This window comes from Myxocyprinus asiaticus, chromosome 4 (genome assembly GCF_019703515.2).
Source record: "Myxocyprinus asiaticus isolate MX2 ecotype Aquarium Trade chromosome 4, UBuf_Myxa_2, whole genome shotgun sequence".
Lineage (NCBI taxonomy): Eukaryota > Metazoa > Chordata > Actinopteri > Cypriniformes > Catostomidae > Myxocyprinus > Myxocyprinus asiaticus.
This window is the reverse complement of record NC_059347.1, coordinates 6,224,671-6,237,500: the sequence shown is the minus strand read 5'-3', so window position 1 is coordinate 6,237,500 and position 12,830 is coordinate 6,224,671. Positions and strand designations below refer to the sequence as shown.

The 12,830-nt window shown below is 39.1% G+C and overlaps 1 protein-coding gene across 4 annotated transcripts in view; it reads left to right on the top strand.

The window, feature by feature from the left end:
* The window catches only part of mapkapk5 (MAPK activated protein kinase 5), a 112,527-nt gene that overhangs the window by 43,348 nt on the left and 56,349 nt on the right, over positions 1–12,830 (top strand). For all 4 annotated transcript variants that reach the window (XR_007896295.1, XM_051689581.1, XM_051689580.1 and 1 more), the window contains exons 6-8: positions 4,501–4,590; positions 4,796–4,891; positions 7,545–7,625. Coding sequence is in view for 3 of the 4 variants with exons in the window: in XM_051689581.1 (XP_051545541.1) it covers positions 4,501–4,590; positions 4,796–4,891; positions 7,545–7,625 (267 nt within the window). In the remaining variant the exon portion in view is untranslated. The remainder of the gene's footprint in view (positions 1–4,500; positions 4,591–4,795; positions 4,892–7,544; positions 7,626–12,830) is intronic.

Genomic DNA, 12,830 nt, shown 5'->3' with positions numbered 1-12,830 from the left:
TATCATATTTTTTACTCTTAAGAAAAGATAAAACCTTCCTTCTTTTTATAGGGTGACCCAGCCCATTAACATTCCACGTGGAGAGAAACATTTTACCTATATTAGTGTAATATAAGTGTGACATATTTACATGCAAAAACAGTTGTGTACAGGCAAAATTATAAAGACCACTTTCTGACATTGAAGTAACCATAAAATCCTGAACCCACAGAACAGAAAAAAGATGCGCTTCAGCACACCACAGGCACTTAACAGTCTCAACTGGTGACCATCCCCCAAAAAACCAACGGTCCTTGCACGCTCACAAGATTTTCTGCAACACTATTGCCACAAGATTCCTCAAGTCCGGTGTTTTTCTTTCTTTTTTTTTTTTAATACATATACTGTACCATTGAATTGGACATAAATGTTTTCAATGAAATAGACCCCAGCAAATAATAACATCGAACCCACAAAATGAACAAATAAACTCAACAATAAGTCAATAAAGGGAGAGAAAAATAAAGGAGTAGAGCGAGAGAGGGAGACAATGAGCAGCCAACAGAATAACAAACCCTATCAGACTGCATCAGCAAAATGTGTAATGTGTAGTCTATATTGTTGATTAAGTGCAGACAAAGTTACTCCATTGATTTAATGAAGGCCATAGCTTGATGTGGGCATGTAAAAGTCTTGCGTCCATCCTTGGCGTCAATTCTCAGCTTAGCAGGTAAAGCAATGTGAAGCTCACCTTCTGTTCGTGCAGTAATTTTGTACACCATTTGAATCTATCTATTTCGCCTGTGTAGCTCTGGTGAAGTCTGGAAAAACCATAATGTTGTAGTCCTCCCAGCACAGCTTGCCCTTATTAATTGCCGCACGTAGAACAAAGTCTCTGTCTGCTGACCGCAAGAATTTTGCCAGGATGGATCGGGCCTGTCACCTGTTTTGGGATGCTGACGAGAGCTCTATGCATGTGCTCTGTCTCAAGTTGTCAGGCCGCTGTGTCGATCAAATTCTGAATCAGCCCATCCAAGAACTTGACCATATCTTGACTTGATTTTCCATATCTTATATTTTATCCCACACCTGGTCCATATCAGCTTTGGTGGCAGGCGGGTTAGCCTGCAGCTGTTTCTTGGCTGCCTCCAGAAACTCGACTTGCTTTTTAACCTTGTCTATTCTTGCGATCAAGGTGGAAAGTTTAGTCTCCACAGATGTGGTCGCTTGACATATTTCCACGAGGCCCTCCATGTCGGTCGAAATTTCCGTTAGTGCTGCATAAATGTTCGCAATATCTTGACCTACATCATGAGGCTCGCTGTCACTTTCAACCAGGCCCCTGCCATCTTGGTCTTGACAGGCGTCAGGCATGTGCGAACGTAAATGCTTTTTAATGTCCCCACAGGCTGACGATTTCAAATTTTTCAACATCCTACACTCCCAGCACAATTTAACAATCAAAACTATTTCAGTTCTTGCTGGTTAATATTAATAAAAAGGATAATTGTTGCAAAGTGAAACGGAACTCGCCACTTAAGCAGCCTACACTCGCACAGCAACACATGACTCCTCATTTTTAGAGATTGGCAAAGTTCTGGCCACCATTCAGTTGCATTGTGAGGACCAACAAAGCTGAGATATTCTTCTAAAAACCGTTGTTTGTGTTCTGCAGAAGAAAGAAAGTCATACACATCTGGGATGACATGAGGGTGAGTAAATGATGACAGAATTTTCATTTTTGGGTGAACTATCCCTTTAACATACCCAAGGTATTCCCACATCGCAGACTTCAACCGCTTCAGTGAGGGAAATAAAGTTTCAGGCTCTGACCTGTTTGTGTGCTGCCTTTAAAATTGAGTTAATTGAATGTAAAATGAGTCACAATTTAGAGATTTATTTTATCACGTCAAGTTCATATTATCCTGTGTAAATATAGCTAATTCTAATTGAACAGATTTGGATTATAGAAAAGTTCAGAAGAAACCTGACTTTTTATACATGCAATACTGTGAATGAGAAGATGTCAACGGTATGAAAACAGTCTGTTTTAAAACCAAGGTGTCGTAAAACTGTGAAACTATTACATTCTTAGTCATGGGTCTTCCAGCAGGAAGGCCCTGATGTGAATGGTTTTTACAAGTCAGAATCTCGTAATAACATGAAATCCAAGTCGTGAATGCAGCATTAGGAAAAGGGACAGACAGTAACTGTTAAAGACCTTGTTCATGCTAGCATCATCTTTGATTTTTAATGGAAATGACAACGAGGCTGTGAGGGATAGGCTTGCAGTCTCTTCAGTGGGTTGTACTGCAGTTTAAAGTGTTTTTGGATCGTTCCACAGACAAAACATTGATAAAATATCTGTACAAGAACATTCGGTATAGACCATTTAAAAAATGTAAACAAAAACAAAGGAATTAGAATGGTCCAAACTTATTTACGGAATCTTTCAGCAAAGTCTCTTTTTTTAAGGTAAGTCAGTCCACTCGGCGGCCATCTTTGGAATGGTCTTGGGCAGTTTAGGTAGCTATTTTTCTATGTAAACAAGTGTCATTAAAGTGCAGCTCCTATCTACTTGAATGGGAAAAGACCGAAATCTCCAAAACAGTTGGACAAAATTACGATAAAATAACATTTCAAATAAGCAGTAAAATCTGACAACACTGTGTGGTGGGATGAACAAGAGACGGACACACTGGGTATGGTGTAAGGCCTTGGAGAGGCATTTATTTAAAATGTTCAAAACAAAGGGGAATCTAGGGCCTTCGTGGTGAAAAGGGCTATGTGAAGGAAGAGTAGTGAAGACGGGAAGGTCCAGGTGATAGTGGGCGGGGTCCCAGCAGTCGAAACGCACTCAACTCCTTGGTCCGAGGCACGTGGGGTGGTGGCTTCACTCGAGCAGCCCGGCTTCCCTGGGCCTCGGCACTTGAGGGGAGTAGCGGCCCGGCATCCTGGCCCGTCAGCCACGAAGCATACTCCAATCCCATATGTCGCATCTAACTCGCACCGGGGTGCGGGTCCGGCGACGCATCTAACTCATACTGCATGCACATTCTCGAGTTGATTGACAGGCGATTTCTGTATCTAAAAGGTGATTGGCTATTTTACCTGTAAGGCGGGACTTCCTTTCTGCATCCATTTAACGTTGGCTGCTGTTGGTCATTCCAATTTCTCCCATTTATTTTAATAGAAGTGGCCCTTCTCTGCTAAATAGTCTCTCCCTGCGTCCAAATATCCATAATAGTATGGCAATGGAGAAGTATGTCTGAATCAACAGTATTCATGAAGCATTAAGCGAGAAAAACCTGGATGACATACTATTTCCAGCGAGATTCTGAAGTGCGGATCGACTGGACACTTAACGATTCCATAATCCCTCGGGAGCTGAGGTGACGTCACATTCAAAATACTTGATTTAAAAGAACAGTGGTGTACCGCAATTCAGACGGCTCTTCTCACCTGTAAGTGCTACATATACCAAGATAAAGATTGCGCTTAAGTTTAGCTTGTTTAACAAAACCAGAGCAAATATTTTTGCGTTTGTTGTTCTTACGTCATATATGCAGGTCACGGGTCAATGCCCACGTCCCCATATGAAGTATGTCCGAAATCTATTCATACTACTCGCATGCATACCTAAAAGAACGTACGGTTTTAAAAATTAAAGATTGTGCTAGCGTAAATAAGGTCTATTCCCTTGTTCCCTTCTTTTTACATAACACACAAAATTTTGGAGTTGTGGTTTTAGGGCAGAACAAGTGATTCAACATGTCTCTCTCCCTCTCTCTCTCAAAAGTTTTAAATGGCTGTCTGGCTGTAACATTTGGAATTATCTGTTATAAAAATCATGGATGACTGACAAGCATAAAAGCGCTCCCTGGCTCACACACAAGCATGCACAGGCGAGTGAGAGAAGCTGTATATATCACATGGATAAGATGGATAAAAGATTTATTAAATGAACAGTGTTCATACAATCGTGGAAATCCTGGAAAAATATCATGGAAAAACAAGTAAACACAAAATGTTTTGGAAAAGTCATCGAGCTTTCTAACAAACTTATTTTCTGCAGTACAAGTTTGTACAGAATTGTATTGTTAGTGTCTAAATAAAAGAATAAGTATGTTTCATGTTATTCACATTATTGTTTGAATCTATTAATGCTATGAATGTTTGGATGTAGTAACTGACCATGTTAATTAAGCAATATGGTGACATTTGCTTGTGAATCTGAGCATGCTGTTATATACATAGTGTTAATTGTCCACATCTCGATGAAGAATCATTAAAAGTTTCGATATCACCTTCATTCTATATATTTTCCACATACAATATATTTTTAATAGAAAACATGACAGAAGATTGACATTGATGTCCCTTGATCTTTCCCACGGCTGCTTCTGTCAAGTGTAGCGTCTGTGTACTAGAAAAATTGTGTAAACAGGGCTGTAGGAAATCCATTACACATTTATATATACAGGATATATATAATTGACTAAATTTCTGTCATTTTTACAGATAAGTCTGGCTTTGCAAAACTGTCATTCATTAAATATTGCACATCGAGATCTGAAACCAGAAAACCTACTCTTCAAGGATAACTCACTGGTGAGATTTGAAACCTAAGTAATATTTTTTTCCCCATAAACCCATTTCAGATTCTTTTAAAATTACAGGGCTCTGACAGTGGGAATTCATTGGTTAAAAGTTTGATCTTTCTGAATTAAGCAAATGTTATTTTAATAATCTAAAGGCAATTTTCCATTATTATTTTACTACATCATGTTTCTTGTATATCTAATTGTCCCATCAGGATGCCCCTGTAAAACTTTGTGATTTTGGATTTGCCAAAATTGACCAAGGTGATTTAATGACGCCACAGTTCACACCTTACTATGTAGCACCCCAGGTAAGACCTCACTGACTTTCTTAAGTGCTCTACATTTTCATTTTTAAAGTAATCATATAATGGAAAATAAAATGTTCCTTGATCTTTTGAAATGAAACAATTGTGCTTACACAAGTAAACATACACTTTCAGAACTCGAAACTTTCTCCCTTGTCTAAAAAGATATCAGTTAATTAAAACTAAAGTGGAAAACAGTAATAAAAATATTAACATGTGTGTGCCCTCATTTACACATCAACACCATGCACATAAATGTCTTAAAGGTGTGGCAGCTAAAAAACAGCCTGTTTAATCAGTCAAGGAGAGAGAAGCAAATTGTCTAAAAGATTTTTATTTTGTTATTTTGTGTAAGAAACCTTGACAAATATTATAAATGGACTTCAGGGGAAAATGATTATCACATTGCATGGGGAAAAACACTACCAGTCAAATTTTGGACACACTTCACTGAATTTATATTTTTTTATGATCTTAAAAACATTTTAATCTTGTGGCTTATGCATTTTATTTTTGATATTTTTTAAACAAATTATGCTGATGAATGATTTCTTTGCAAAAGTCAAATTTAAATTCAAAATTTTCATTGTTTTTTGTTTTATTGATGAGTTGGAATGCATAGTAAATGTTCATACATGGGAACAATACTCTTTAAAAAAAAATAAAAAATATCCCAGGATTCACCTCATGAATTTGATTGAGAGAATGTCCACTTGCCCAGGCTGTGCAGAGTTGTAATCTAGGCAAGGGCATATGAAAGATCTGTCCTAACCATACGCGATGCGATAAGATTCAAGTGACAAGCAATCTGTCTGTCTACACCAGGCGCGATGTGACACTGCAGTATTAATACACTAAAATGAGGATAAATGACAATAAAATAGAAAACAGCAATTACAGACGGCACAGTCTGTTTGTTGAAAGCAACTCATTTTCTCACGTAAGCTCCGTAACGCTTTCTATGGCAAGCCCAGAGGGGATAAATACACAATCACGCATACACAGGGCAAAGTTACGTTATGAATCGCATACTTATTCAGTCTGTAATGATTGTTTATGCTCACACGGAAATCCTGTTGTTATTTTGCCGATCTCCACGTGACAGGGAAGTGGAAAGTCAGAATGAGCCGGTATGTCTCCCCACTGCCATTCTGAACCGGTGTGTGTGTGTGACAGAGCTCCGGCTGAAGAGAGTGAGACCTCAAGCACAACATTCAGTAGGTGTGTGACACCCTCACCCAAAATCAAGTTGTTGTGAGATGCCAGCTTTAATATACTATAATAAGAATAATTTTAGACCCATTTGTTGACTGTGCTGCCTGTCATGACATCGCAGAAATAGAAACCATTTAAAAAATAGAAAGCCCTGTCACTGTCGCTAGTCGTGTTTCGTAGCTGGTTAGGACAAAAACTCTGATTAACATGGAAAAGATACCTTTTATCGCATGTTGAGGCGTAGCGTCCCGTCTGGTTAGGACATGTTGTCAGCCTCTCTTCACAATATGAGTCAAGTCATTTATATTTGTATAGCGCTTTTCACAACACACATCGTTTCAAAGCAGCTTTACAGGAAATCATGCATTAACAGCTTTGACAGTTTTAAAAAAAAAAAATCAATTTTTTTTTAGAATATGGTTTTATGTTTTTAAGAGTATGTGAAATCATTTGAAATAAAGCATATCAACTGAACTTTTAAGAAACATCTGCATTTTTTACTTTTATAAATAAAATTAAGAATAATTATAATAATAAAATGTAGAAACCATGTATGAATGAAAATTTTCATATTAAACTAAAGAATTATCATATAATTAATGACTGTCAAACATTTCAAACATTGGTCCAGTCAGCCACAAACCAAAGAATCAAAGCATAGAAAAAATAAGTGTCCATGTCAAATATGATGATCTTACCTTAACAATTTCAGAAGCTTGTGTCACCGCACTGTCGACACTGGTCACTGATTTTTTTTTTTTTTTTTTTTTTTTTTTTCTAAAATAGATATGCCACACCATTACCATTAACCTAAATTCAATATAATAGCCAAACAAAAAATATAGAAAAGTCAAAGAACAATGTTATTGTTTAGCTGTATACTATGGCATTAGATAATTGTTGTCACACACATGACTATGAAAGAAATCCCAGATGTTTGTCCCCTTTAGTTTTTTTGGGTGGTGGTTGTACATGAGACATTATTGGTCATTCAGTGTTTCAGTGAAAAAGACTAACAATAAAGAGGTCAGAAAATTTTAACTCGCTAATAGTTACCAAAATGTAAAATGTTTTCATCTGTTTAACAGTTTTAACTTACAATAGTCAAAGATGACTTCTCTGTTGGCTTACATCTTGTCTCAGGTAGTTATTTAGTTATCTCTAAAAGTTATAGTTATAATGGTTCCTACGCCCCTGTACTGGTAGTGTATGATATGACCCTTTTGAGGGGGTGCGTTTTCAAAGTGCTATATTGAAACGTAAAAAAGAATTGAGTCTATAAAGAAAATAACTTTTGTTCCAAATTTTCAGATTGATTGAAGATCTTATTTTTCAGCTGATGAACAGCAGGTCATGATGACAAACTTTAAATGTTTTTTTTCTTTTTCTTTTTTTTTTTTTTTTGAGACTTTATGAAATGTGAACTCATCTTCTTTAATAGGTGCTGGAAGCACAAAGACGGCACCAGAAAGAAAAGTCTGGAATTATACCTACCTCACCCACCCCTTACACATACAACAAGGTATTCCTTATGTTGCTGAAGTTATGATTTTTTTTTTTTTTTTTTAAATCAGTGAGTCTGTGAATGCATAAAATGACAATAAATATAAAAGAAATAATTACACAAGGAGCCTGTTTAACAGTTTTTTTTTATTTATTTTTTTATTCTCATATTTTTTGAACACGGTTAATGAAGTGAGCTAAAGAAAGCATACAGCAGAATTAAATCTATACATAAAAATAAAAAAAAACTGTAAAAAAAAAAAACTGTTTATAGCTCATTTACAATGGAGTGGAATTCCACAGCAGGAGTTGAACCTTGGAAACAGATAAAAACATTTCAGAGAAATATTTTATCATTATTTTGAGCTCAATGACTTCTTTTTTACGAATACATAAGCCAGACCCAGTAACATCTTTTATGTCTTTATTTGTACAAAGTAAAGTTGACCAAAATCTTTAAGAAGAAACATTTAGTTGTATTATTTGTGTTCGTTACAATGTGTTGTTTGTAACATACCTTTGAGGTGGCACTAATGTGGTCAACTTCTCAATTGTTCTTTCCCACCAGTAAACATTCAGTGTCCAGCACCCATCCACAGAGGAAATAATTACATGATTCTAGAGAGTTAAATGTCTTTTAGTTCTTGCCGTGCTTAAGCACTAACAGCATGCATCGATATCCTCACTTGATGCATGCTGTGGACAATATTGTGGACAATATTAGAACCAGAAGTTTTTTACTTAAATGTTGGAAGGGGGCGTATTTGATGATTTAATTGAATGCTATATTGCCTGCTTGCACGTGATGGAGCCGTCTGAGAAAAGTAAACGATCAATCACAGTTCGTTTTGTTGTTAAGTGCCATTGTGTTACTACAATAATAGATTAGTGTACAATACCATCTCATTTAAACTGTCTTGTGCATCAGAGCTGCAGCAAACTCGTCGGAGCTCATGACGTTTAAAGTGCTCACGTGTTCCTTAACAGTTCCCTGTAACTTTTATCTGTCTTGTCTAATAATATAAAGGCAAATATCAATAAAACTTCTTTCATATACCGTCTGCAAATAACCAGATACCACGCTTTATAACATGGATCAAAACTCTGTTCCTTTGACTCACGAATGTTGCATTAGGATCAGTCTGTGACACTCCAAGCAAGTGATCCGGGCTGTGTAAACTGAAATCTGTCAGGAGATTGCTGCACGCTGGATCACCACAAGCGTGAGAGCAACATCAAAATAAAAGCGCTTCACATGCGCTTTTTATTTAATAAAAAGTTATAACATTACCTGTTTTGACAATTAGGTGGCACTGTCCTCAAACTTTGAGCACAATCAGGACATGGCCCCGATGACACACACTAAATTTTGTTATATTTCAGTATTTCTAAAATGCAGTTTGAGACAAAATTCAAAATGGCCGATGCCCAATATAGCCGACATTGGAAAATTGGGTATCATTCGACTCTGTCTGCCCCAAGGAATCTATAGTGATCAGTCTCATGATTTTAGGCCAAACTATTCAGAAGTTATAAGCAAAACAAAAAAGCTATTTTTCATATTTCCTGTGCAGACAATGTGACGAAACTGTGCAGGTACCCTCAGGTTATGCTTGTGAAGTTTCGTGTCAATACACTGAAGTGTTGTGAAGATGTAGCCTCACGTCCATTTTGGCGTGCTCTGCGTAAAATTTGTTGGTGCGGTATACGAAAATGGTTTGATCTATCATCATGAATTCCATAACTTTGTGTCATGAGTGTCTCTAGATGATATGTTTGTTTGATTGTTTGTTTGTCCTGTGTTTAGTAATCTTTTTCCAGTCAGTATTAACAGAGACAAACTGCTGAACATTCGACAGCATGTACCAGACAATCTTTTCCCGGTTTTCGAATATTCAGACGTTTTGCTAGACATTTTATTTGGAGGTGCAGCTCTGCTGTTCAAGAGACGCAGGCGAGGGAGACGAGCCGGTGCGCTGGTCAAACTCCGTCGGCACGGATTTCGAACAGCGCTGCCGAGTATTCACTTAGCGAATCTCCGCTCTCTTCCTAACAAAACGGATGAACTACATCTCCTCACCTGCACAAACAAGGACTTTTCAACCTCTGCTGCCTTGTGCTTCACAGAAACCTGGCTGAGTGAAGCCATTCCGGCAGCGCGTTACATCTGCCGGGCTTCCAGCTGTTCAGAGCGGATCGCATCGCGGAGTTAATGGGGAAAACGAGAGGAGGTGGAACATGCTTTTATATCAATGAATGTTGGTGTACAGATGTAACAACGTTAAAGAGGATGTGCTGTCCTAATTTGGAAGTGCTCTTTATTAACTGTAAGCCTTTCTACTCGCCGCGGGAGTTTTCCTCGTTTATTCTGTTGAGTGTGTATATCACACCAAACGTGTGTTTGAACACAGCACTGCAACAGCTGGCTGATCAAATCACAGACATGGAACAACAATATCCGGACTCAGTTATTATTATTCTTGGGGATTTTAACAAAGCAAATCTCACACGTGAACTGCCCAAATACAAACAGTGCATCACATGCCCCACCAGAGACAGGAACATACTGGATAATTGTTACACAACAATAAAGGATGCATATTGCTCTGTCCCTAGAGCAGCACTGGGAATCTCTGATCACTGTCTGGTTCATCTTCTTCCAACTTGCAGGCAGAAATTAAAATCAATCAAGCCAGTAGTAAGGACTGTAAAGAGATGGACCAATGAAGCAGAGTGGGAACTACAAGCCTGCTTCGATTGCACGGATTGGAGTGTTTTTGAGGCTGCAGCCTCAGACCTAGATGAGCTCACAGATACTGTTACATCATATATCAGTTTCTGTGAGGATATGTGCATTCCTACTAGGACTTATTTAAAGTTCAACAATGACAAACTGTGGTTTACAGCAGAGCTCAGGCAGCTTCGTCAGGCCAAAGAGGATGCTTACAGGGGTGGGGATAAAGTCTTGTACAATCAGGCCAGGAACACACTGAACAGGGATATCAGAGTGGCTAAAAGAAGATACTCTGAGAAGCTGAAAAACAAGTTTTCAGCTAACGACCCTGCATCAGTGTGGAGTGGCATGAAACAACTCACAAATTACAGGACTCCTACCCCCAACCCTGTAGGAAACCAAACTGGCTGACGACCTGAATGTGTTCTACTGCAGATTTGAAAGGCCCAATCTCACACCCCACACCCACTCTGACCTTCACTTCACACAAACACCAACACCTCCTGCAACCCCCCTTCTCCCCCCTCCTGCTACCCAACCTGCACTTAAGATCTGTGAAGATGATGTGAGCCGCGTCTTTTGGAAACAAAAGACGAGGAAGGCTTCAGGCCCAGATGGCGTCTCACCAGCTTGTCTTCGATCCTGTGCTAACCAGCTGGCCCCCATCTTCACACAGATCTTCAATAGATCACTGGAGCAGTGTGAAGTCCCATGCTGCTTCAAATGCTCAATCATTATTCCTGAAACCAAAAATCACAGGATTAATGACTACAGACCTGTCGCCCTGACGTCTGTGGTCATGAAATCATTTGAGAGACTGGTGTTGGCCCACCTGAAGAACATCACTGGACCCTTTCCAGATCCCCTTCAATTTGCTTATCAAGCAAACATGTCTGTGGATGATGCAGTCAACATAGGATTGAATCATATCCATATCAGTTCAGTTTTCAACACCATCATCCCAGCTATACTCCAGAATAAATTACACCAACTCTCTGTTCCCATGTCTGTCTGTCAGTGGATTACCAGCTTTCTGATGGACAGGCTGCAGCTTGTGAGACAGGGGGAACTCCCTTCCAGCACCAGTACAGTCAGCACTGGTGCCCCCCAGGGATGTGTGCTCTCCCCACTACTCTTCTCCCTCTACACCAATGACTGCATCGCCAAGGACCCCTCTGTCAAGCTCCTGAAGTTTGCAGATGACACCACTATCATCGGCCTCATCCGAGATGCATACAGAAGGGAGGTTGAACAGCTGGCTGTCTGGTGCAGTCAAAACAACCTTCAGCTGAACACGCTCAAAACGGTGGAGATCATTGTGGACTTTAGCAGAAACACTGACCCCCCTCACCATTCTAAACAGCACTGTGGCAGCAATGGAGTCATTCAGGTTCCTGGGCACTACCATCTCACAGGACCTGAAGTGGGAGACCCACATTTTATTTATTTAATTTCCTTTTTTGTGTGTTATCACTTACACTAAATACAGAATATAATACTTTTTTTTGTGTGTATTTTTTCCCTTTTTTTTCTCAATTTGGAATGCCCAGTTCCCAATGTGCTCTAAGTCCTCGTGATGGTGTAGTGACTCGCCTCAATCCTGGTGGCGGAGGACAAATCTCAGTTGGCTCCGCGTCTGAGACCGTCATCCCGCGTTTCTTATCACATGGCTTGTTGAGCACGTTACCGCGGAGATATAGCGCATTTGGAGGCTTCACGCCATCACCACTCACCACGCAACCACATTGTAGCGATCATGAGGAGGTTACCCTACCCTCCCTAGCAACCGGGCCAATTTGGTTGCTTAGGAGACCTGGCTGGAGTCACACAGCATGCCCTGAGATTCAAACTAGTGAACTCCAGTGGTGGTAGCAGGCAGCTAACCATGCCCCCCCACAGAATATAATATTAACAGTAAATGCCTCATTCAGAAAAAGGCTACATGTTTTCACTCTGTTGAGCTGGTGCCTCTCTCATGCCGTGTATGCAAAATTCTTGCATTTATTGACAAACAGTTGTAAATTTAATTGTTATATTAAAAAGGTGATATTGTGTCCAGTGATTTATACCAGGGATATGGTGACTGACCTTGGTGCCCCCTCAAATAAATAGGTGCAAATAGGTGCCATTATAGCATTTTCAAACATATTGTTCTATGGGCTGCCATAGACTCCCAGTCAGAAAAAAGAAAAATGACAAAAGAAAACTAACAGATTCAATAGGTGCCTGCGCACCTTTGGTGATTGGCCCATTTTTATGCATGGTATTTACTATATTAAATTGTGTGATATATCAGCATTATATCAGCCACACAGCTCTCTGGATATCGGCATCAGCGTTGGCCATTAAAAAATCCATATGGTTCGACCACTAGTGCATATCTTAATATGCATTGGCGTTAGCTTTAATGTGTTTTTACACTGCAGTAAATTTACCTGTTCCAGTTAAAGAAAGCATTTGTCTTTTAGTTTTCTCTGTTAGAAATACAGT